Consider the following 26,647-nt stretch of genomic DNA (forward strand, 5'->3'; position numbering starts at 1 on the left):
CTAATTTATCTCAGTGGTTAGTGTTATCAGTATATAGTCAGTACACCACCAAGAGGCCCTAAGCCAAGGGCCATTCCTCATGCATCCTCTTCCCTCAAGGCAGGGGTTTATTTAAGGCCCCTTGGCCATGGAGGGGTGAAGGTCAAGTCCACAGGCAAGGAGCAGAGCAGGGCCCTCCATGACAGATGAGAGAATCATGGGGTGCTGAATGCATGAGGTAGGGAAGGAATGTATCTGTGGAGCCTACACCTCTGGCCCTGTCAGCAGAGAAAATACAATATGCTGTGTGGGTAATTGCAGGGTTCGTAAATATGTAACACCGCCCACCCTGTAATAGTATAAAGGGATTCACTACATTTTAGAAGACTTTGAACATGGACCGGTAAGCCGGGTGAGAGACATCTAGCAGCAACTGGGTATGTAGTGAGGGGTTGGTGAGAGAAGGGATATTGATGAGCGATTAGGCTTTGGGAGTTAAACGAGACAGAGGAATGCAGATTCTTCTTCAGTCACCCTGCTGGAAGTAGGGGTTGATGAACACAGCTAGGATTGCAAAGCTACTGGTAATTTATCAAAGTTACTGGAATCCTCAGAAATTTTGGTAATTAACAGAAAATCTATGGCAATCTATTGTAACTTTGGAAATGTATACTTAAATACCTTAAAATAAATTAATAGTGTGTATATATATACAGTTGAAGTCGGAAGTTTACATACACTTAGGTTGGAGTCATTAAAACTCATTTTTCAACCACTCCACAAATTTCTTGTTAACAAACTATAGTTTTGGCAAGTCGGTTAGGACATCTACTTTGTGCATGACACAAGTAATTTTTCCAACAATTGTTTACAGACAGATTATTTCACTTATAATTCACTGTATCACAATTCCAGTGGGTCAGAAGTTTACATACACTAAGTTGACTGTGCCTTTAAATAGCTTGGAAAATTCCAGAAAACGATGTCATGGATTTAGAAGCTCTGATAGGCTAATTGACATCATTTGAGTCAATTGGAGATGTACCTGTGGATGTATTTCAAGGCCTACCTTCAAACTCAGTGCCTCTTTGCTTGACATCATGGGGAAATCAAAAGAAATCAGCCAAGACCTCAGAAAAAAGATTGTAGACCTCCACAAGTCTGGTTCATCCTCGGGAGCAATTTCTGAAGGTACCACGTTCATCTGTACAAACAATAGTACACAAGTATAAACACCATGGGAACACACAGCCGTCATACCGCTCAGGAAGGAGACGCGTTCTGTCTCCTAGAGATGAACGTACTTTGTTGCGAAAAGTGCAAATCAATCCCAGAACAGCAGCAAAGGACCTTGTGAAGATGCTAGAGGAAACAGGTACAAAATTATCTATATCCACAGTAAAACGAGTCCTATATCAACATAACCTGAAAGGCCGCTCAGCATGGAAGAAGCCACTGCTCCAAAACCGCCATAAAAAAGCCAGACTACGGTTTGCAATTGCACATGGGGACAAAGATCGTGCTTTTTGGAGATATGTCCTCCAAAAATTTAAAGGCAATACATCCAAATACTAATTGAGTGTATGTAAACTTCTGACCCACTGATAATGTGATGAAAGAAATAAAAGCTGAAAAAAATCATTCTCTCTACTATTATTCTGACATTTCACATTCTTAAAATAAAGTGGTGATCCTAACTGACCGAATACAGGGTTTTTTACTAGGATTAAATGTCAGGAATTGTGAAAAACTGAGTTTAAATGTATTTGGCTAAGGTGTATGTAAACTTCCGACTTCACCTGTGTATATATATATAGTTCATGAGTTTCTAGTAGATGATGATTCAAGAGAAAAAGCATCTGCAAGTAAAAATTAAAGCAGGAAATACCAGTGACTAGATCAATAAAAAAGTGGTCAGATGAAGCAGGGGCTAAGCTATAGGACTGTTTTGCTAGCACAGACTGGAATATGTTCCTGGATTTCTCCGATGGCTTTGAGGAGTACACCACATCAGTCACTGACTTCATCAATAAGTGCATCGATGACATCGTCCCCGCAGTGACCGTACATACCCCAACCAGAAGCCATGGATTGCAGGCAACATCCGCACTGAACTAAAGGCTAGAGCTGCCGCTTTCAAGGAGCGGGACTCTAACCCGGAAGCTTAATAGAAATCCCTCTATGCCCTCCGACGAACCATCAAACAGGCAAAGCGTCAATACAGGACTAAGATCAAATTGTACTATACTGGCTCTGACGCTCGTCGGATGTGGCAGAGCTTGCAAACCATTACAGACTACAAAGGGAAGAACAGCCGAGAGCTGCCCAGTGACACGAGCCTACCAGACAAGCTAAACTACTTCTATGCTCACTCCGAGGTAAATAACACTGAAACATTCATGAGAGCTCCAGCTTTTCCTGAAGGCTGTGTGATCACGCTCTCCACAGCCAATGTGAGTAAGACCTTTAACTTCTCTAGGATAGGGGGCAGCATTTTCACATTTGGATGAAAAGCATACCCAAATTCAACTGCCAGCTACTCATCCCCAGAAGATAAGATATGCATATTATTAGTAGATTTGGATATAAAACACTCTGACGTTTCTAAAACTGTTTGAATCATATCTGTGAGTATAACAGCACTTATTTAGCAGGCAAAACTCAGAGGACAAACCATTCAGATTTTTGTTTTGTTTTGAGGTCACTCTCTTTTCAATGGGATTTCATTGGGAATACAGATTTCTAATTGACCTTCTTGCAGTTCCTACCGCTTCCACTGGATGTCAACAGTCTTTAGAAATTGGTTGAGGTTTTTTCCTTTGTGTAATGAAGAAGTACGGCCATCTTGAACGAGGGTCACTGGAAGTGTGCTGTTAGTTAGAGGCGCGTGACCAGAAAGCTAGCTACAGTTTGTTTTAATCCTGTATTGAACACAGATCATCCCGTCTTCAATTTAATCGATTATTCATGTTAAAAAATACCTAAAGTTGTATTACAAAAGTAGTTTGAAATGTTTTGCGCCAAATAAATTGACATTTTGGATATATATCGACGGAATTAATCGAACAAAAGGACCATTTGTGATGTTTATGGGACATATTGGAGTGCCAACAACAGAAGGTCATCAAAGGTAAGGCATGAATTATATTTTTATTTCTGCGTTTTGTGTCGCGCCTGCAAGGTTGAAATATGCTTCTCTCTCTTTGTTTACTATGGTGCTAACTCAGATAATAGCATAGTTTGCTTTCGCCGAAAAGCCTATTTGAATTCTGACATGTTGGCTGGATTCACAACCAGTGTAGCTGTCACGAACGTCGTAATCCTCCTCGTCTGAGGAGGAGTAAGGATCGGACCAAAGCGCAGCGTGGTTTGATGAATACATACTTAATTTAATTAATGAAGACAAAAATAACTAAATAAACGTACAAAACAACAAAACAAACGTGACGCTATATAACGAAAGTACAGACACAAGCAACCAACGTATATACATAGACAATAACCCACAACCCACAATACAAAACAGGCAACCTAAATATGGTTCCCAATCAGAGACAATGAAAAGCACCTGCCACTGATTGAGAACCATATCAGGCCAAATGACACACCTAAACATAGAAACACAGAACATAGACTGCCCACCCCAACTCACGCCCTGACCAACTAACTAAAGACAAAAACAAAGGAAATAAAGGTCAGGACGTGACAGTACCTCCCCAAGGTGCGGCTCTGGCGGCTCCTGACTGGCGGGCGGCTCTGGCGGCTCCTGACTGGCGGGCGGCTCTTGCGGCTCCTGACTGGCGGGCGGCTCTGGCGGCTCCTGACTGGCGGGCGGTTCTGGCGGCTCCTGACTGGCGGGCGGTTCTGGCGGCTCCTGACTGACGGGCGGTTCTGGCGGCTCCTGACTGACGGGCGGCTCTGACGGCTCAGGACAGATTTGCGGCTCAGGCGGCGCTGGACAGATGGGCGGCTCAGGCGGCGCTGGACAGACGGGCGGCTCAGGCGGCGCTGGACAGACGGGCGGCTCAGGCGGCGCTGGACAGATGGGCGGCTCAGGCGGCGCTGGCCAGACGGGCGGCTCAGGCGGCGCTGGACAGACGGGCAGCTCAGGCGGTGCTGGACAGACGGGCAGCTCAGACGGCGCTGGACAGACGGGCAGCTCAGGCGGCGCTGGACAGACGGGCAGCTCAGGCGAAGCTGGACAGACGGGCAGCTCAGATGGCGCTGGGCAGACGGGCAGCTCAGGCTTGCCGATGCGCACTGTAGGCCTGGGGCGTGGTGCCGGAACTGGTGGTACCGGACTGGGGACACGCACCACTGGGCGAGTGCGGGGAGCAGGAACAGGGCGTACAGGGCTCTGGAGACGCACAGGAGGCTTGGTGCGTGGTGCCGGAACTGGTGGTACCGGGCTGGGGACACGCACCTCAAGGCTAGTGCGGGGAGGAGGAACAGGGCGTACTGGACTCTGGAGTGGCACAGGAAGCCTGCTGCGTGGTGTTGTCACTGGTGGTACTGGGCTGGTGCAAGGGGCTGCCACAGGCGGACTGGTGCGTGGAGAAGGCACCGGATAGACCGGACCGTGGAGGCGCACTACAGGTCTCGAGCACCGAGCCTGCCCAACCCTACCTGGCTGAATACTCCCCGTGGCCATGCCAGTACGGCGAGGTGGAATAAGCCGCACTGGGCTATGTACACGTATGGGAGACACCATACGTAGGGCTGGTGCCATGTACCTCGGACCAAGGAGACGCACTGGTGACCAGATGCGTAGAGCCGGTTTCATGGCACCTGGCTCGATGCCCACCCTAGCCCGGCCGATACGAGGAGCTGGAATGTACCGCACCGGGCTATGCACACGCACCGGGGACACCGTGCGCATCTCTGCATAACACGGTGCCTGCCCGGTCGCTCTCCCTCCACGGTAAGCACGGGGAGTTGGCTCAAGTCTCCTACCTGGCTTAACACCACGCCCCGTGTTCCCCCCCAAGAAATTTTTGGGGCTGCCTCTCTGGCTTCCAGCCGCGCTTTCGTGCAGGCTCCTCATACCACCGCCTCTCCGCTTTCGCTGCCTCCAGCTCAGCTTTGGGGCGGCGATACTCACCAGCCTGTTTCCATTGTCCCTTTCCGTCCAGTATTTCCTCCCATGTCCAGTAATCCTGACCTCGTTGTCTCTCCTGCTCCTGCCCGTTACCACGCTGCTTGGTCCTTGGTTGGTGGGTTATTCTGTCACGAACGTCGTAATCCTCCTCGTCTGAGGAGGAGTAAGGATCGGACCAAAGCGCAGCGTGGTTTGGTGAATACATACTTAATTTAATTAATGAAGACAAAAACAACTAAACAAACTTACAAAACAACAAAACGAATGTGACGCTATATAACGAAAGTGCAGACACAAGCAACCAACGTATATACATAGACAATAACCCACAACCCACAATACAAAACAGGCAACCTAAATATGGTTCCCAATCAGAGACAATGAAAAACACCTGCCTCTGATTGAGAACCATATCAGGCCAAATGACACACCTAAACATAGAAACACAGAACATAGACTGTCCACCCCAACTCACGCCCTGACCAACTAAAGACAAAAACAAAGGAAATAAAGGTCAGAACATGACAGTAGCTTTAATTTGGTATCTTTCATGTGTGATTTAATGAAAGTTTGTTTTTATAGTAATTTATTTGAATTTGGCGCTCTGCATTTTCTCTGGCTATTGGCCAAGTGAGACAGTCGCGTCCCGCCTAAACTCAGATTTTTGGATATAAATATGAACTTTACCGAACAAAACATACATTTATTGTGTAACATGAAGTCCTATGAGTGTCATCTGATGAAGATCATCAAAGGTTAGTGATTAATTTTATCTCTATTTCTACTTTTTGTTACTCCTCTCTTTGGCTGGAAAAATGGCTGTGTTTTTCTGTGGCTATGTACTGACCTAACATAATCGCAAGGTGTGCTTTCGCCGTAAATCAGACATGTTGGATGGATTCACAACAAGTGTAGCTTTAATTTGGTGTCTTTCATGTGTGATTTCATGAAAGTTTGATTTTTATAGTATTTTATTTGAATTTGGCGCTCTGCATTTTTACTGGCTTTTGGCCAAGTGGGACGTTAGCGTCCCACATATCCCAGAGAAGTTAAACAGGTCAACATTCACAATGCCTCAGGGCCAGGCGGATTACCAGGACGTGTACTGCGAGCATGCGCTGACCAACTGACAAGTGTGTTCACTGACATGTTCAACTTCTCCTTGTCTATAATATGTCTGTAATCCCAAAATGTTTGAAGCAGACGACCATAGTGCCTGTGCCCAAGAGCACTAAGGTAACCTGCCTAAATGACTACCGACCCGTAGCACTCACGTCTGTAGCCATGAAGTGCTTCGAAAGGCTGGTCATTGCTCACATCAACACCATTATCCCAGAAACCCTAGACCCACTCCAATTTGCATACCGCCCCAACAGATCCACAATTGATGCAATCTCTATTGCACTCCACACTGCCCTTTCCCACCTGGTCAAAAGGAACACCTATGTGAGAATGCTATTCATTGACTACAGCTCAGCATTCAACACCATATTTCCCTCAACGCTCAACAATGAGCTAAGAACCCTGGGACTAAACACCTCCCTCTGCAACTGGATCCTGGACTCCCTAACTAGCCGCCCCCAGGTGCTAAGGGTATGTAACAATACATCCGCCACGCTGATCCTCAACACATGTGCCCCTCAGGGGTGCGTGCTCAGGCCCCTTCCTGTACTCCCTGTTCACTCATGACTGCACGACTCCAACACCATCATTAAGTTTGCTGATGACACAACAGTGTTAGGCCTGATCACCGACAACGACGAGACAGTCTATGGGGAGGAGGTCAGAGACCTGGCCGTGTGATGCCAATTCAACAACCTCTCCCTCAACATGATCAAGACAAAGGAGATGATTGTGGACTACAGGAAAAGAGGACAGAGCACACACCCATTCTCATCGACGGGGCTGCAGTGGAGCAGGTTGAGAGCTTCAAGTTCCTTGGTGTCCACATCACCAACAAACTAACATGGTCCAAGCACACCAAGACAGTCATGAAGAGGGCACGACAAAGCCCATTCCCCCTCAGGATACTGAAAAGACATTGGGAGAATGAGAGACTGACCAATTGACCAATGAATGCATCATTAAAAAAAGTTGGCTAGATGTTCTCTTGTGGTGAAAGGTTCTTTGAATAATCATTCATGTAGTATTTTAAGTTTGATAACTAGTCCTATCTTAATTTTTTACTTAAAGAACAAGAGCCTTAATAGATGCGGTGAAGAGGTCAATGGAACACGACCCAAACAATGGAAATGCCATGGAAACACGTGGGGGAAAGATCTGGAATCTCCTCACTGCTCCCCAGCAAAATGTGCCTACATTTGTGACCGACTGGCTCAACTCGGTCTTAAGTAGCAAAATTTGAAATGCCGTTTTTTACATTGGATAAAAATAGAGACTCAGAGCTAGAAAATGGTATATCATACACTACAGTTGACGAACAAGGGGAAAGCCATTCTTTTTAAAAAATTGATCAACTTGAAACCTCACTTTTGAGAAAATGACCCTTGACTATTTTGTTAAATCTACTGGAGAGCTCTACTTTATCTTAAGCCTTAGTCCCACCCATCTCTTTAAGGCACTGGTTCTCAACCCTGTTTCTGGGGACCCAAAGAGCTGCACTTTTTTTTTTTGCCGTAGCACTACACACCTGATTCAAATCATCAAAGCCTTTTGATGATTTATAATTTGAATCAGCTGTGTAGTGCTACGGCAAAAAAAGAAAGTGCAGCTCTTTGGGTCCCCAGAACCAGGATTGAGAACCAGTGCTAATGATTCACATCTGAGTCCATGTGCTAAACAACCCAAGATTTCAAGACTTAAGGCTGGTTTATACTACGTCTATCGACAGTTTTTGCAGTGACATCATGAACATTCTATTGTCGTCCGACATCCAACTTGTCTTTGTCGTTATGAAAAAGTATAAACACAAAAACTACATGCTGCATTACATCAGCAGCCTGGTGGTGCAAAATAGCATAACTAGTGTATTTTAACACCAATAAACTCACATGTTTAAAAATTAATTTAGTATATGTCAATCTAGCAAACCAGGCAACTAAAAGTAACTTTCTAAACAATGTTTTGGTTTGTTTCCAGCTTGTTAGCCAGCTAGCTGATGTTAAGTTAGCTGGCTAGCCAGTTCAAATAATGACCATATCATATAGTTGAAAATGTCTTCACTTTAGCTCATTTGTCTTCATTATTACAGGAAAATAAACTCACAACATGATCATTATTTACAAGTAAATGGCGAGCCAATTTCATAAAATAGCTTACGGTTGTGAGTGTGACGAAATAAAAGCTGTCTACTTGAGTATTCTAGATCTTGAACAATGTCTCGTTGGCCTAACATTAACATTTTAAATAGGCTACATTTAAATAAAGGTTCAACAAATAAAAATGTCATATGTGTGTGTGTGTGTGTGTGTGTGTGTGTGTGTGTGTGTGTGTGTGTGTGTGTGTATATATATAGATATATATATATATATATAGATCTGTCTATCTATGTATATATATATATAGATATAGATCTATCTATCCATCTATCTATCTATATCCTAATTTGAATTGGGTGCAGGTCATGTTGTTCTTCACATTACCGTCTCTGGTAAACACATACTATATCAAATAAAATCAATGTTTATTTGTCACATGCACAGGATACAGAAGGTGAAGTGAAATGGTTACTTGCATAGTGGAGTCTTTTGTTTATTCATGTAGCTAGCTAGCTAGCTAAACAATAAACCATAATCCCAACTCATAATGTTACTACTCTGCATGAATCTGCAGGTAGCTAACCAACCAGGTTCAATGTTAGCTAGCTAGCTAACATTAGGCTATAGCTAGCAATGCAAATGACTCTGAGATATGAATAATATTACTACACAGATCATACATGTAACGTTAGCTAGCGAGCCAGCCAGCTAACGTTAGCTAGCAAGTTAACCGTACGCTTTAACTTGAAATGAAAACAACTTTCTGACAAAATTTGAAACGTATAATATCTGAAAATGTAGCTAGCTAGATTATCTTACCCGTATACATGGATGGATGCTTTTCCCTCTGTCACGGATGCCTTGGTTGCCCTTAGTTTGAAGATGTAATCCAGAGACAGGTTTTCAATACAACTGCCTGTTCTCTTTTCTACTCCCTCTCTTTTCTACTCCCTGCATATTTGCAATCAAATGCCAGAATTTTAGCTATCATACTCTAATTTTGATTTCAAAACTCGGCCCTCCAGAAAGTGGAGAGCAACACTTTTGCAATTCTACTATGTGATATCTTTCAAAAAAGCTGTGTTAGAAATAATTACATACACATACTGACCAGCTCATGTTATAGACAGAAGCTCGCTACATGGCAGACCAATCTGAACTCATCTCTCGGCATGTCCAGCCCATCCATTATCTCAGCCAATCATGGATAGCGGGAAGGTTGCTGGCTTTTTCCTTGGCTAATCCAACTACGCTCGTAATTTAACAATTTTATTCATATTTACAGATAGCATACAAGTTTGTTGCACATGACAGTTCACATGTTCCAGAATGTGTTTAAAAAAAGAAGAAGTTTTAAGTATGTTCAAATGCCTCTCCTGTGAAGTAGTGACCATACACCTAGTTTCCTGAAACAAGTAACATTTAGGCTATTGTTTGTATGTGTATTTCACACTATGTTGAGGTAAAAATCAGAGTATAATGCTTGTATGGATGTCAACCCCAGTACTACCACCACCAATATTTGTATGCTAGCTCTTCTAACAGCTTATATGAACGTGAGTTAGCGTTTAGCATTCACTTCTTCTTAACCTGGAAAGGAACAACTTCTAAATGTTATGCAGCGAAAACAGCCAAATATATCCTAATCGGACTTTAGTAACCACATTGTGGGCCTGTTACAATACATCGATCATAACGTATTTGACAAATATCAACTTTGTTAAATCAGATTTGTTGAATGTGTGCCAAACTGGTGTCCTTCTTCTATCCCCCACGGTCTGCGCTCCATTGACCTCTTTACCGCATCTATACTACAGAAGTTGACAAATAATTTGGTCTGCAATATCATTCACAGTAACAAATATTGACGTTTTGAATTCTGTCGTCCATATAACCCAGTCCCATTTCTGAGGATTGGATTTCCTTGAACTCCCTGTGTTCCCAAAAGGCTCTGAGAAGTCTGACTTATCTGTAGAAAAACAACCTCCCGTCCAACTGGAAGAGTTTTAGCCAACTGGAAATGTTTTTAGCTGGATTGTCCAACCATTTTGTGGGATGCAGTCCAACCAAGCACAGGGGAAATCCATGGCAGGTTCATTTATCATCTTGAAATACCACTGTTTCACTGGTAGAGCATTTTCATCAGAGCTTATCAGAACCATGTCATGAGCACTCCTGAAAATAGGTGCAGTAGGAATACTGCTGGGAAGTGTTGATAGACATCCTCAGTGTTTCTTGTTTCCTTTACAGTAGTTTGTCGCTCTGTCTTTGACACTGTCTCTGTCTTTCACCCTCTCTTTACAGTGTGACACATCAATACTACTGAAGGAGCAGCTGGGGACTCTGATGGAGGAGTGCGAGATATCTCAGAGTTGGGGACACAGTCTGGGTCTGAGGACAGGAGACACATTGTCCAGGGACACCTCTGATATAGAGATCCTGCCGGAGAGCACCCCCCCCCCCCCCCGTCTCTGACTCTGTGTCTCACAAAAACACACTGGTTGGAACCAAAAATCTCAAATTAGCACTCATCAGACCAAAGGACAGATTTCCACCGGTCTAATGTCCATTGCTCGAGTTTCTTGGCACAAGCAAGTCTCTTCTTATTGGTGTCCTTTAGTAGTGGTTTCTTTGCAGCAATTTGACCATGAAGGCCTGATTCACGCAGTCTCCTCTGAACAGTTGATGTTGATGTGTCTGCTACTTGAACTCTGTGAAGCATTTATTTGGGCTGCAATTTCTGAGCCTGGTAGCTCTAATGAACTTATACTCTGCAGCACAGGTAGCTCTGAAACTGTCGTTTCTCTTTGCTTATTTGAGCTGTTCTTGCCATAATATGGACTTAGCCCTATTTGGTAAAAGACCATCTTCTGTATACCACCCCTACCTTGTCACAACACAACTGATTTGCTCAACCGCATTAAGAAGGAAAGAAATTCCTCAGGTTTACTTTTAACAAGGAACACCTGTTAATTGAAATGCATTCCGGGTGAAGCTGGTTGAGAGAATGCCAAGAGTGTGCAAAGCTGTCATCAAGGCAAAGGGTGGCTACTTTGAAGAATCAAAAATATATTTTGATTTGTTTAACACTTTTTTGGTTACTACATGATTCAACCAGGCCTGCAGTCATGTCACGAGAAGGGCAGCAATATGGATTTCCACACCAACAAAAACACAATGACTGTATGAATCACTGTGTCTTGTAAAACTGTGTAGTGTATAATCATAAGATTCTAGTGAAACAACCATATTATATAAGTCTTTGATGTTTGTCTAGGCTTTATAAAATATCTTTGTACAAGCTTTCTTAAATAGCGTGATACAGATTGAAAAATCGAAATGAATGAAACCTGTAATGGATTTTTACTTGTCTCAATCGCTCAATTGTGCTTTGTACAATGAGCGCTCCCCTAGTTCTGTATATTCCACTTTGAGTATTTCATTTTCAGTTTCCAAATTTTCACCTCCAAATGAGGAATCAGAACAGTCGGAGAGCCCATTGTATTAACCCCTGCTAATTTCGAAGAGAACAGACCCTTCATGGTCTCATTCAACTTAACAACTTATTTCTTTGACTGCAGAATGTAATAAATGCATAAGCATTTAGCTGTGAGCAGTGGGAGTGTGGGGCAATGTTGGGCAAACCCTGTTGGATACCTTCTGTACTAATGAGTGAACAGACAGACATTGTTGCTGCTGAAGGGGACAATGGGAACCCATTACAACTTCCACTCCTAATAGGGAGGTCATTCCATACATTCCTGCTTCTATAGGTGAGTCCTAAGCAGAGCTCAGTTGAGTTCCTCAAGGGCAGAAGGCCTTTGTTCGATCCACCAACCTGTGTGTCTCCCCAGTTCTACTCTAATTACAGATTTATCTGGCATTCTCCTTAGAAAATACCTGGCTGTCAGCTTTGAAAGTAAGTTTTGGGGGTGAATTAGCTGTTGACGTGTTTCTTACAGGTATATGTTCAGGTTCACACAGCGACAGGAGTATCCTGCAACTGTCTGACCCTCGAGCAAAGGTCCTCTTTTTCCTCTCCCCTGGACACCCAGAGGCCTTCGCTGTTCACTCTCTGCCTTAGACACCTTGACCCCAGACTTAATTCTAAGCTTCAGGAATTATCTCACATTCCAGTCAACAGAAAACACATTCACCAGGTGAACTTCCAAAGTCAACCCAAAGTTACGTCCTGGTATCAGTGAAGCATGCAGTACTCCCAGGAACGAAACTGCCCTATTATTTGGACGGCAGGTAGCAGTTTTAGAGCTTTGGGCCAGTAACCGAAAGGATGCTGGTTTGTATCCTCAAGCAAAAAATCTGTCTGTGACCTTGAGCAAGGCACCTAACGCTAATTGCTCCAGGGTCGCCGCCAATAATGGCTGATCCCTGGCCGTGACCCCACTCTCGGAGAGTGTCTCAGTGGGAGTGGGATATTCAAATAGGACATTTCCTATTCACACGAATATAATACACATTGTACATGTGTGAAATTGGACAAATGTAAGCACCCATCTAATTATTATTATTTCACAAAAGCAGTTTAACACCAATTCACTTAGTCAGTGTATGTCTCTGAAGGGAAACCGATGTCGCAATCTATCAAATCATAATTGCAGGTATTGACAGAATAGTATGGTTTAATCAGAGTGATTTGAGTAGCCAATGCCATCCTCTAGGTATGATCTGCTAACTTTCATTCCATAACAATGAGGTAAACTCTGAGGTAAAGAGAGCAGTAGCAAGCAGGGGCTGTCTGGACTTAGATTTGGCATGCATTTGCAGTGTTGCCTTTGACTGTCAGAGATGTGCTATGTAAAATGACTGAATCAACACTCTTTAATTATATTTGTACACAATATACACTGAGTGTACAACACATGAGGATCACATAGACTGACCAGGTGAAAGCTATGATCCCTTATTGATATCACCTGTTAAATCCACTTCAATCAGTGTAGATGAAGGGGAAGAGACAGGTAAAAAATAAATAATAATAAGCCTTGAGACATGGATTGTGTATGTGTGCCATTCAGAAAGTGAATGGGCAAGACAAAATATATGAGTGCATTTGAACAGGGTATGGTTGTAGGTGCCAGGTACACCGGTTTGTGTCAAGACCTGCAACGCTGCTGGATTTTTCATGCTCAACAGTTTCCCGTGTGTATCAAGAATGGTCCACCACTCAAAGGACATCCTGCCTTTGGTGTGGGCCAGCATCCCTGTGGAATGCTTGCAGCACTTTTTGTAGAGTCCATGCCCTGACGAATTGATGCTGTTCTGGGGGCAAAAGGGAAGGTGTTCCTAATGTTTTGTCCACTCAGTGTACAAGCTCACTGTCTCTTAGCACCTCTACAAAAGCCAAAGAGCAAAGGCTGTAGGTCTGTGGAATGCCTCAGATAGGTGTGACTGTAAGCTATTTTAGGTTTTATTCACTGGGAAATTCCAAGAAAACTAGACACATTGCTGTGGGTTATATTGTGTAATAGCTCTACATTTGTGGTGGTAGACATTGACGCAACTTGAGTTTTTTCCATAAACTAATCATTTTGAAGGCTTTGTTGCTAAATTCCTTGTCTCCATAGGTGTGGGATCGTGTTTTCAAGAGGATATTGTAGCGTGAAAGTCCTATTGAATGTGGACTTTAGTTCATCCTAAATTTCCATGCTGTTGACTTCTCAAGGATACTCCCTTTCTTCGAGGACTCCCCAGACTCAAGTGATAGATTCCATCAGAGTTTACAGAACATGACCTATTTATGTTTAATGCTTCATAGTACTGTGCATATCAAAGCTGAGAATAAATCCATAAGCAAGCAAAGGACAAAAACAATGATAAAATATTTTTCCTGATGTATTTATTGTTCGGTTGACATTACAAAGTAACTGGTAGAAGTATAAACAGCATTTGGGAGGTAAAACTATGGTAAAAATGTTTATAGACAAGCATCACTAATAGTAAAGTAAAAAATACTAAACAAAACAATATCCAAAGACATCCTCATGTCAGTGTGCAAACAAGTTTATACAATCAGGAACACGGGTCACGTTTCTTGATAAATTATTTAAATAGCATATATCTACACATTAAATAACCTCTTAACATAGAACAGACAAACATAACAATAATTTATCCATTACAAATGCACAGGACATACATAAAGCACAACATATTTCAGAAAACGTTTTTAAAACATTAGGGGAATTTTCTGCTACAAAAACATTTTATATACATCATAAAAAAATGATTGTACTACAGTGACACACAAAAAAAGAAGCCAACCAATGTATACTCTGGTGCTAAAAGGGTACTCTCATGTTTTGTTGGTTTCAATCAAAAAAATAATGAGGTAATATTTGTACATAAAGGTTTTCCTTTTCTTTTCCCCATCAGAAATATACACACATTCTCAAGCCCACAAGTCAGACATACTGTGCAGAAGAACAATGGGATTTAAATGACACCTAATTAGTCTATTTTGGAAGGTTGGTGTGAGAGTTAATACTGCACCCTGCTATGAGAGGACTTTTTTAGAGGGATTTATACCCTGTTTCAAGATTCCAGTTATTTAGAACGGGTTTTAATGACAATAAGACAGAGATGAATAAAGATGAGAGATATCCTAACTCTAGGATCATGTGTCAATACTCTCAACTGGTAGCAAATAAAATAAATAATAACTTATGTACAACCTTGGTAACAATAGTCCTCTCAAGGCAGGTTAGACTGGCCCATGTGTTTTTTGTCCCTCTCCACTAATGTCTGAGCTAAGATGAAAAGAAAAGACATCCTGGAATCCTGGCGAAATAGCAGTTGTGTTGTTCGCTAGTAGTCTATATTGGCTTTGGGTGCTAGTCCTGCTTCTGTGCTCCTTCCATATATCATCTAGAGTTCTTTCCTGAGAAACCACTTAGCAAGCCTGGTCAAACCCTGAAGACATACTTCATACTGAGCTGAACTGCAAGAGTCTACTAGAAGCCACTTAGTTACCGAATTTGAAATGGCTAATGCCTTGACTACAATTGGCTTAAGTGTCTTTATCACAAAGCTCTTCATGGGTAACATACACGCAGACAAACATTCACTCTCATTGATAGTAACTGCCAATCCATACCGTCCACGGTCCCTCAATAGTTCCTTTAAGGGGCATCTGTGGCCCATCTGGAGTAAATATCCTACTGGTTTCTTCATTTGGAAACAAGTCAAGTCCTTTTGAGTCCACAGCAGAGCTGAAGTAATGCTCGGAAATAATGAAAATACTCTTCCCTTTAGACCTCCATCCAGAGAGGGATAGCAACTAATTCAGAAGTGCAGAGAAATCTATCTGATTTCTTCACTGAGCAAAGTTATGCTCAACCTGCTGTTAGTGCAGGGGTCTAGTCATCATAGGGCAGGCAGTTAGCCTATGTCCATTCTGCCTCAATCCCACACACTTGCTCTCCATTCCACCAATGTGCTTGTCGCAAAGTAAAGAGTAATATTGATATGGTCCCAGGTCATATGTTACATTTATATTTGAGCAGGTAAATACATTCTTCTAAGAGCCTCTCTCTAGTCCGATTTAAGAATCTGGAGGAAAAAGGGAAGGAAAGAATCAGTTAAAACCCCTGCACATATTTTGACTCAAAGGGCATGAGCAAGTAATTTTTTTTGTTTGACAAAACATTCCTGAAAGCATCTTACCTCTGCATTCATATTTGAGGTCTGAGAAGTATGTCATCTCCTGAGAGAAGACATACATGCCTAGTCTTCCACCAGCATAAGTCTTGTCGTAGATATTTCCGGAATCGGCCATGATTCTCTTGCCTTCATACATCACAACTCTGAAAGGAAGGAAGATGACATGAGATCATTAGCACATGAAAGCAGGAGTTTATGTGGCTTCAGTAAAGGCAGAGGAGCTAAAGAGTTCAAAGCTAAAGCTAATCTGAGCTCACCTGATGAGTCCAGACTTGGGCCTGTGGATCAGGTGCCATCTGTAGGCGGTGTAGTCTTTCCAGCCGATGTTCTTGGGGTCGTGCCACAGAGTACGCACCTAAGAGGAGGAATAACAAAAAGACATGAGAATTGTTTCCTACCCAGTGGTTTTCTCTCTCACTGCTCTTATGTGCTTTGGGCTTGTAATGAGGACTGAAGCTGACCGTACCTGTCCAGCAGTGTCACCGGTGTGCCAGAGGGCATTCCTCAGATGCTCCCCAGGTCCTGTGGTGGAGTTGACCACTTTGATGGACACTCCGGAGTAGCCCTGAGCTCTGGTCGGCGTGTGGGACCAGTAAGTCTGTGTGATCTGCTTCCACATTACCACGTAGAACCTGGAGCTGGACTGGTACCCAAACACAAATCCAGCATAGTCATCGTCCCTGTCTGTGTTGATAAAGAACGTTCCACTGAAGTCCACTGCGTTGAACTCATCGAACCCTATAGACAACAAAGAAGTTGGTTAGGACTTTTCTCAATGGACCCATAATCTACGAATGGTAGTTTTGTAGTTGTTCTCTTTAGTTCCTAAGGTGTTATATATGTGTTACAGTACGTACCAACAGCGATGCCAGGGTCACAGTTGACGGTCTGCACCAGTTCTTTGCCCTGGTGGCGGACCACCCAGTTGGGGTCGATCTGGGAGGTTCCCTTGGGGTCTAGCGGTACCATCTGGAACCTGCGGAAGTCCGTCTCACTGATGGCAAAGTTCTCAGGGCACACATCGTAGATATCAAGAATGTTGTCTTGGTCAAAGTCATCTTTGCAAACATCTCCACGACCATCACCTGAGAGGAGGAGGCAGAGAAAAGCACTTAGACATTTCTTCATGGAGACAACAAGCTAACCAACCCTATAGTAATCTCTGTGACTCTGCATTTCTGTAGAGAGTACTTTGTCTTTCTAGATGAATTATTCAATAGGTCAGTTGAATGGCGCCAATGTTTGATAGAGCTACCGAAGAGAGTGACTCACCATCAGAGTCCAGCTGGTCAGGGTTAAAGGCCAGCCTACAGTTGTCCTTGTCGTCAGGGATACCGTCATTGTCATCATCGTGGTCACAGGCGTCACCCTTGCCGTCTTTGTCGTGGTCGGCCTGGTTGGCGTTGGGGATATAGGGACAGTTGTCCAAGTTGTTCTGATGACCGTCCTCATCAATGTCCTGGTTGTTGTCGCACTTGTCGCCCACACGGTCTGAGTCAGAGTCAATCTGGAGAGCAACACAATTAATTTAGTCTTCACAAAAACACATTATTTCACACTTGTATGAGATAAATGTGGCTCTACTTCAATGCACTCAGACATAATGAATGTATTTCACCACTCTCAACTTAAGTCATCTCCCTCAATATGAGAGGTGCTATTCTATCCCTCATCCTTGTGCCCCCTTGTCTTCAGATATGCTAGTAATTTCCCTTCAAACAAGAATACTGTTTCCTTGCACCTTGGCAAGACTACACACACACACACACATACACATTCATATCTATTCAGAAGGGGGGAATGAATAAGGAGAGGGGGAGAATTGCACTCATTCTTCTCCCAGCTTTCACAATTTTACATTCCTGTCTTTCATTAAAGCTGAGCACAGGTGCAATCTATGGCTACTGTCCTAAGAGGCGGGGCTCTATGATAGTTCTACTTCCCTCCAAGATACTTGATAAGATTGGGTTCTTATGTAGTAGAAGATGAAAGCTGCAGTTACCTGGTCTGGGTTGTTTTCAAGAGGGCAATTGTCGCAGTGGTCTCCCACTCCATCCCCGTCAGTGTCTCTCTGGTCCACATTGTAGACGTATGGGCAGTTGTCCCTCTCATTTAGAATGCCTGCGAAGTGAACAAACATTTATATCAGTCTATGACAACTTTTAAGGACTGAGAGATTTCATTGTCTGATGTTGGAGGAGTGATGATCTCTTACCATCACCGTCAATGTCAATAGCACAGGCATCCCCCTCTCCGTTGTTGTCTGTGTCGACTTGGTCGGGGTTGCTCTCATGCACACAGTTATCACATCGATCACCAACGTCATCTCTGTCCACATCATACTGAGCGGGGTTGTAGACCATTGGGCAGTTGTCCTAATAATTTGAAAAAATGTACACCATTACTACATTGTTCATATGCTACTCGCTTTCCCCCTGACTCCTCCAATTTCTCTAACCCATCTCTAACCCATAAGAGAAAGGACTACTGATTGCTGTGTTTGGTTTCTTTGTGGATAACCAAGTCCTGTTTTGATCTCTCACCCTATCATCAGGGATCCCATCGTTGTCATCATCGTGATCGCAAGCGTCACCAAGCCCATCATTGTCGTGATCCTCCTGTCCAGAGTTGGGAAGGTTTGGACAGTTGTCCTGAAAAAAAAAGGTTGGTTAGAGAGTCATAACCACAATAACACAGTGGAGAAGCTAGGGATAGACTTTGTGCAGTGCTGGGGGTGTGATCCTTCCTACCTTCTTGCAGTGGTAGGTGGCATTCTCCACACACAGGAGGTCTTTGTTGGGCCATCCATCCAGGTCAGTGTCATCTCCACAGATGTGGCCATTGCCAGCGTAACCAGGTTTGCACTCACAGCGGAACATAGTGTCGCTGAACTGACCCAGGTAGATACAGTTGGCATTCTTGTTGCAATCATGGCTGCCGTCTTGGCAGGGGTTACGAGGTGTGCACACCTAGGGGGAAGGGAGAGACACGTACTAAAGGGTTAAGATGTGCTGCTGACCTCCTAGCATTAGAATAAATAGAAATCTTCACATTTGTGTATTTTGTTGCATTAGCCAGAGTTTGTCTCACCTGTTTCTTGGCTGTGGCCTGCTCCACTCCTCTCCCGAAGGGCTGTTGTCCTGAGTAGCGAGGGGGGCAGGCAAGGCAGTTGTAACCAGGCTCAGTGTTCTCACAGCGGTGGACTCCGTTGAGTGTGAAGCATGCGTCACGGACCTCCTTGCACTCATCGATGTCCTTGCAGTTGATGCCGTCTCCGGTGTAGCCCACTGGGCATGCGCCACACTTCCAGGAACCATCATCAAAGCTGGTACACTTAGCGCCAGCAAAGCAGGGGTTGGACAGACAGCCATCTATATAAAGAAGCATATTTATTTTAAAATACTGAACAAAAATGGATTTGTACACTTTTAGGTAAAAATAACAAATGCCATAATCTATTAACAAAATTCGTACCAATAGGGCAGTCCTCTTTTCCACACAGTTGGGATGTTTTGCCGTCACCCTGACATTCCTTTCCTCCGTATTTGGGGGTGGGGTTGTTACAAAGACGCTGGCGAGTCTGGAATCCACCTCCACAGGTGACAGAGCAGGTGTCCCATAAAGACCAGGGTCCCCAGACTCCGTCAACTAAAGTACAGCGAGAGAGAGAGATGAGTTACAGCTGTATCTCCAGACAGATAGATAGGCACATGTGTTTAGATGCTGCTCTTCTACTTACTTGGACAAGGTGATTTCTGGCAGACCTCGGTCTCTCTGCCCTGTCCTTGGCAGTCTCTGCCTCCCATCTGGGGAGTTGGGGAGTTGCAAAGGCGAATGCGGGTGATGACTCCTTCACCACAGGTCACAGAGCAGGAGGACCAGGGAGACCAGTGGCTCCAGCCACCATCCTGCCTGACTGTAAAGGACATACACATAATTATTAGTTAATGTGCTTTTACAGTACACATGAGATGTATGGTACTGAGAGATACTGTTGAGTAGAAATGGTAGGTTTACTCACAGCGCTTGTCACATTCCTGAGGGTAGCAGTCGCGGGTCTGCACAGAGGTGCCCTCGCAATTGCTGTTGATGCGGTCGCATGATCGACCTCGCTGCTGGATTCCCCGTCCACAAGACACAGAACAATGAGTCCATTCGGACCAGGGGGACCAGCCATCCTCAGCATAGTCACTCGCTAGGGGGGAGAGACAATGGGAGAGCTATTAACACTGCAGAGCTCAGCCATGGGGGCAAAGGATTTTCAAAGAACAGTCTATTTGAATAAATTTAGCCCAGAAGATTTGAGACCTGGCATTCCAAGGGGTACTCAGGGAATGTGAATGACTGACAAATGATAAAGGAAGACTTTTCCAAATTAAAATACACCTGATAGGCAGGTTGTCAAAAAAAGTTCAGGTCCACCTCACAAAAAAGTACTACAATTCTGTTACAGGCTTGTTTTCAACAGTAGACGAGTACTTACGGGTTCCACAACGTGGGCAGCACTCTCCATCGGGCACGGTGGCGTTGGCACAGGGCATCAGGGGACAAGAGATTTTGCGACACACAGTGGCAGAGTTCTATAGAGAGGATTGCTGAAATTAGTAAATAGTTTGTCTCCAGAGCAGGCTGTCCGGCTACAACAAGGACGGCCGGGAAAATAATCTGGACCATTAACTTTGCATTGCGCAAAAGTGGTTGCTGCTTTGCCAGGACTAATTGCTATGTTTGGAAACATTGGGATGATGTTTGGCTGGGGCAGGGGGATCCCCGAGGTGCTACCGTCCTAGATCTGTGCACCTGCTCTAGGGTTCAGGACAAGCAATGTGCTGGGGGTCTGGAGGGAAGGACGGTGACAGTGGGAAAGGCAGAACAGAGGGTCTCTGCAGATGTACTAATTAAATACACATTCTTGATACCTAGCCAAATAGATAACTACAATAACACCCTTAGTGAGAGAGAAAGTGAGAGAGAGAGAGGAGTTTGACATGGCAGAACCCCCCTCCTGCTTTGTTGCTATTCTCTCAAACATCTCATTAGAGGTGAGGTGATGACTAGCAGACAGACACTGCCTAGTCACAAGAGCCTAAACACAAGAGTCCATTAACACCTCATTACAGAAGGGGTTGCGGAGCTACTGCCTGGTTTTCACACAGTTTACTACTGGCTGGGTTACTGAATAACTGCATTCCACCAAGTACAATGACACCTACCTGGCAGGTACACTCTGTGCAGCCGTCCACGGTCCACTCATCTTTGTCCTTGTGCACGATGCCGTTGTGAAGACAGACCCCAGGTTGGATGTTCATCTGGTTCATGAGCAGAGTGCTCTCCTTATTCTAAACACAGAAGAGGGGAGGGAGAGAGAGGGACATGTGTTTAGGCAATAGGATGGAAACTTTTACATAGCCAAGGTTCCAGTATAAATAAATTACCAATCAACATTGTGATTAGGACATAGCTTGATTTAACTAAAGCAAATACAAATTCAATGACAGCCAAACATATTTGTATATTCATATGGCAGCCATTATGATCTGTCAGGGCCTGCCATTCCAAGGGCAAGTGGCTGTGCAGTGGATAGGTTTTAACTGGGAACAGATAGACTTGAGAGGGAGGGAGGAAGGATGACAGTGCACAGACCCAGCTGCTTTCTGTGCTTACCACTCTGTTGAGCTCGTTTGACAGCTGCTTAACAACCACGCCGAGTCCCTTGAGCTCCTTGAACATGCTGGTGATATACTCACAGGACAAGCCACAGACCTGCTGAATTTCTAAAGAGGAGAAAAGCAATCAGTTAGTCACCTCCCTCCTTCACATGAGCACAGACCAGTGGGAGCAAATGGCCTTGTCCCTGCAGAGTGAAGTCTGGTCTCACCTTTGCTTTTGTGGCCAGTGTAATCAGTCCTTATTGCTGGGCTAGACCCATTGACTGGGTTGTCCAGGGTCATGACATCAGTCAATGTTGCAGCTGGAGGAGGACAGACAGTAATTTCCATGAACAGCATAATAACATCCACCTGAAAATACTTTATTAATGGCCATATAGAATTCCGGTACTAGTAATTCTATTTGGTAATGAAATGCATTTAGATTTTTACAACTAACAAGCAATGAATAACATCAACTTATACAGTAATTCCAACATTTAAATGCAAAAATAACATTTATAATTTTGTAAATCACACTTACAGCTTTGGCATCCCTTATTGCGCATGATTGCCTCCAAAGTGGTTCCAAAAACGAAGCGCACGTTCTGAAGCACTCCCTGCACAAATACACATTCCATTTAGAGCTATTCCATATTCACACGTTTACAACTTTTAAATACATTTCCTTAGGGATCATAATATCTAAATGTGTATGTCAAATAATATCAGATCTCTGGAGGCCAAACGTTGCGCAGTGCGCGATCCACGAGGTTGGGGCTACTCAGACTAGGCTATAAACTTCAGAAGTGTAACATTTATTTTTAAACATAATTACAACATTATTTGCAATGTATTTATGAACACATGAATCACGTCATATTTACCATAAATCTGTCTTTCACAGCTCCTTTTCCAATTCTCAGACGGGCAATGTCCGCAACCTCATGCGTCAGGACCTTTTGGATGGGCACGTCTATTTCGGATATATTGATCTCTTCACATCCTACGAACAGCTGGGCACGATCTTCCTGAATGAACAGCGTGATATTCTTCCAATGTCCTGTCGCTAGATCTGCATCTTCTATGGACACTACCTGTTGCTTGTTCCCGGTAGAGTATACCACATCCAGAGTTTGCGCCTTGCCATTAGAAATAATTTCGAATATCGGTCCTGATCCGTCTTTCTTCTCCACAGTCAAAATACTACCCCTGGTTTTCTTGTACTGCTTGAAGTTGACGAGGAGAAGGAATCCTCTTTCAGCTTGTACTGAATCAATGAGGTCCCTGAAGGAGATCTCGGGAACCGGGGGGATCAGGTCTGCGTTCAAGACCTTATAGGCTGGGCTGTAGGGATCTGCGCCTTTTACCAAGGTAACTCCTTGGTGCCTCTTGTTCACTTTCACAAGCTCGAATAGGTCGTATACACTGTTATCATCTCCACTCTCTGTGAAGGGAGAAACTGTAATGAGTCTCTCTTGGCAACTTCACGTTCACAGATAAAACATTGTAGGAACATTTAATGGAATAATTTCATTGTTGATTTTAAAAAGCATATTGTCAAAATTTGTATAATCTTTCCCCAAGTTTCCAAAAACTCACCTGCCACCCGGCTGCCCTCACAATTCCAAAGCACCAAAAGGAGAAATACTCCTGTCAGCTTCATCTTGAAACCTCAGGAATCTGTTTCAACTAGAAAGTAGAAAAACAGTTAAATAGGTATTGTCATTTACACACTTCTCAAGATTATAGTCCCATTATGAAAACGTAATAAATATATTTTAAAAAGCTACATGTTATTTAAAGAAAATATTATTATTAGAATTTACCAACCTGAATAAAATAAATAAATCACAGACGGATCAGTTGAGGAAAGCCCTGGATTTTCACAGTTTCGTTGTTCCGTTATTTCTTCTTAAATTCTCCAAGTTTATTCCCTTCGTTGAATAGTAATCTTATGTTCGCTGAAAACTCTTTTTCAAGTTTGTTCTTTCTTTATTCTGATGCTCACACTATTCTACTAACACTGTGGACATAAGTGCTATTTCAATAGTTTCATGACATTCCTGAGACAACATCTCCTCCAATCAGATCGCAGAAGGAAAAAGGGACGAGCTTATCTTCTTACCTCATGACGCTGAGAGTAATTTCCAAGGCGAAGGCTACACATAGGAAAAAAATGCATTCCAGAGCCGAATTTCCATATAAATATTTTATAGAGGACAGGGGCCAACCAGTCGTTTCCTGTAAAAAGTACATTCTTTGTCAAATATGCTTCCCTCTTTATTTTCATTGTCTCTTTTTAATAAAATGTACAAAAGTGTCATTATTTACAGAATTAACCATGTAGATCCCCTTAAAATAAAAACATGTGGATTGCTAGCCAATATGTTATTGAGATAGTCATATATAAATGAAAAAATAATACTTTAATATGATATAAGCTAATGGCAAATGTATATATAAATTAATGTGAATATTTTGGCTTTTTGAGAGGATGCATAGGCCTATTGCTGATCTATTCCTCTTGCCATTCACAGTTCATCCACTGGGAGGCGTTGTGTGAGTTTAGATTTGAGTTGGTCAGACTTTCCATCCTCACATGAAGATGAGAAAAGTGAAGAAAGTATAACTTCAGAAAACGTTATTGCCTCTAGGAATTTTGGGCCAGACTAGTAGACTATATTTAGGATTTTATTTGGGTATTTAGGATTTTATTCCGTTATTACACTTCAACTGAAACCGTTCATGTTTATTGATCATGTATTCATTTTGTATTAGAAATTAAACAAAAAAAGGGAAATAATCGTCCTCATATGTATCTGATCATTTCCATCACTTCCTTGGGTTCTTTGCCTAACATGACATCACCAATCATGTGAAAGGTAGAGCCATGCATAGCCTATGAGTCATTCTTAAACCCTCTTAAACCTCCTTTTGGTTTCCCCCTATTATGTAATAACAGATTCCCCCCTTCCTGATTGAGAATTGTTCCACATTTCACTTTTTCAGATTATGCATTTTACCCCAAATCAATGTTAGCTAATTCTTGGAAAAGTATCTTCCCTCCAGATGTGGATAGGAGCAGAAATGAGGAAGAGACAATGACAGTGATGGAAACACTCTGGACAAACAGCAGAAGACTCACAGCACCTTACCGCCGACGCATCATGACTTACTCCCTAAAATAGAGGGGGTCCTATAAATACATGAGATAGACAGAACCCTGAGTGTGATTGTGTGCAGGCAACATCTGGACATCTGAACCACCGCCAGCAGCATATACAGTGGGGAGAACAAGTATTTGATACACTGCCGATTTTGCAGGTTTTCCTACTTACAAAGCATGTAGAGGTCTGTAATTTTTATCATAGGTACACTTCAACTGTGAGAGACGGAATTTAAAACAGAAATCCAGAAAATCACATTGTATGATTTTTAAGTAATTAATTTGCATTTTATTGCATGACATAAGTATTTGATACATCAGAAAAGCAGAACTTAATATTTGGTACAGAAACCTTTGTTTGCAATTACAGAGATCATACGTTTCCTGTAGTTCTTGACCAGGTTTGCACACACTGCAGCAGGGATTTTGGCCCACTCCTCCATACAGACCTTCTCCAGATCCTTCAGGTTTCGGGGCTGTCGCTGGGCAATACGGACTTTCAGCTCCCTCCAAAGATTTTCTATTGGGTTCAGGTCTGGAGACTGGCTAGGCCACTCCAGGACCTTGAGATGCTTCTTACGGAGCCACTCCTTAGTTGCCCTGGCTGTGTGTTTCGGGTCGTTGTCATGCTGGAAGACCCAGCCACGACCTATCTTCAATGCTCTTACTGAGGGAAGGAGGTTGTTGGCCAAGATCTCGCGATGCATGGCCCCATCCATCCTCCCCTCAATACGGTGCAGTCATCCTGTCCCCTTTGCAGAAAAGCATCCCCAAAGAATGATGTTTCCACCTCCAAGCTTCACGGTTAGGATGGTGTTCTTGGGGTTGTACTAATCCTTCTTCTTCCTCCAAACACGGCGAGTGGAGTTTAGACCAAAAAGCTCTATTTTTGTCTCATCAGACCACATGACCTTCTCCAATTCCTCCTCTGGATCATCCAGATGGTCATTGGCAAACTTCAGACGGGCCTGGACATGCGCTGGCTTGAGCAGGGGGACCTTGCGTGCGCTGCAGGATTTTAATCCATGACGGCGTAGTGTGTTACTAATGGTTTTCTTTGAGACTGTGGTCCCAGCTCTCTTCAGGTCATTAACCAGGTCCTGCCGTGTAGTTCTGGGCTGATCCCTCACCTTCCTCATGATCATTGATGCCCCACGAGGTGAGATCTTGCATGGAGCCCCAGACCGAGGGTGATTGACCGTCATCTTGAACTTCTTCCATTTTCTAATAATTGCGCCAACAGTTGTTGCCTTCTCACCAAGCTGCTTACCTATTGTCCTGTAGCCCATCCCAGCCTTGTGCAGGTCTACAATTTTATCCCTGATGTCCTTACACAGCTCTCTGGTCTTGGCCATTGTGGAGAGGTTGGAGTCTGTTTGATTGAGTGGGTGGACAGGTGTCTTTTATACAGGTAACGAGTTCAAACAGGTGCAGTTAATACAGGTAATGAGTGGAGAACAGGAGGGCTTCTTAAAGAAAAACTAACAGGTCTGTGAGAGCCGGAATTCTTACTGGTTGGTAGGTGATCAAATACTTATGTCATGCAATAAAATGCAAATTAATTACTTAAAAATCATACAATGTGATTTTCTGGATTTTTGTTTTAAATTCCGTCTCTCACAGTTGAAGTGTACCTATGATAAAAATTACAGACCTCTACATGCTTTGTAAGTAGGAAAACCTGCAAAATCGGCAGTGTATCAAATACTTGTTCTCCCCACTGTACATACCATTGGAATGTGAAAGACTTATGACTGGGAATACCTACGACAGCTATTGACCTGTAGTAGGCTATTCACATCAGTGTTTCAGTTGTTTGGGGAATCAGGAAATGATAATGCAATAGTGCTCAAGG

At 43.3% G+C, this 26,647-nt stretch overlaps 1 protein-coding gene across 1 annotated transcript; it reads right to left on the reverse strand.

Moving 5' to 3' along the window:
• Window positions 1–14,135: 14,135 nt before the first annotated feature.
• On the reverse strand, window positions 14,136–23,642 carry LOC139553614 (thrombospondin-1-like). Its single transcript, XM_071366144.1, has 22 exons — window positions 23,457–23,642; window positions 23,226–23,315; window positions 22,511–23,070; window positions 22,168–22,243; window positions 21,854–21,946; window positions 21,640–21,749; window positions 21,189–21,314; window positions 20,459–20,555; window positions 19,997–20,170; window positions 19,715–19,891; window positions 19,450–19,623; window positions 19,066–19,346; window positions 18,726–18,944; window positions 18,519–18,626; window positions 18,191–18,350; window positions 17,978–18,096; window positions 17,248–17,482; window positions 16,833–17,060; window positions 16,442–16,713; window positions 16,233–16,330; window positions 15,979–16,118; window positions 14,136–15,864 (listed from the first exon to the last, which is right to left on the reverse strand). Exons 2-22 carry the CDS (start codon window positions 23,287–23,289, stop codon window positions 15,857–15,859), a joined length of 3,519 nt encoding a protein of 1,172 aa, XP_071222245.1. The 5' UTR covers window positions 23,290–23,315; window positions 23,457–23,642; the 3' UTR covers window positions 14,136–15,856.
• Window positions 23,643–26,647: the final 3,005 nt, after the last annotated feature.

The sequence above is a fragment of the Salvelinus alpinus genome, chromosome 25, assembly GCF_045679555.1.
Source record: "Salvelinus alpinus chromosome 25, SLU_Salpinus.1, whole genome shotgun sequence".
Taxonomy (NCBI): domain Eukaryota; kingdom Metazoa; phylum Chordata; class Actinopteri; order Salmoniformes; family Salmonidae; genus Salvelinus; species Salvelinus alpinus.

What these genes read in the sequence shown, in the direction of transcription:
- LOC139553614 (XM_071366144.1), bottom strand. Translation starts at nt 23,289, where the DNA reads ATGAAGCTGACAGGAGTATTTCTCCTTTTGGTGCTTTGGAATTGTGAG. An exon ending in CTGCCCACGTTGTGGAACCC is followed by an intron (nt 20,171 to 20,458) that starts GTAAGTACTCGT and finishes TCTCCCCCCTAG; the next exon opens with CGAGTGACTATGCTGAGGAT. An exon ending in CCGGTGACACTGCTGGACAG is followed by an intron (nt 16,331 to 16,441) that starts GTACGGTCAGCT and finishes TCCTCCTCTTAG; the next exon opens with GTGCGTACTCTGTGGCACGA.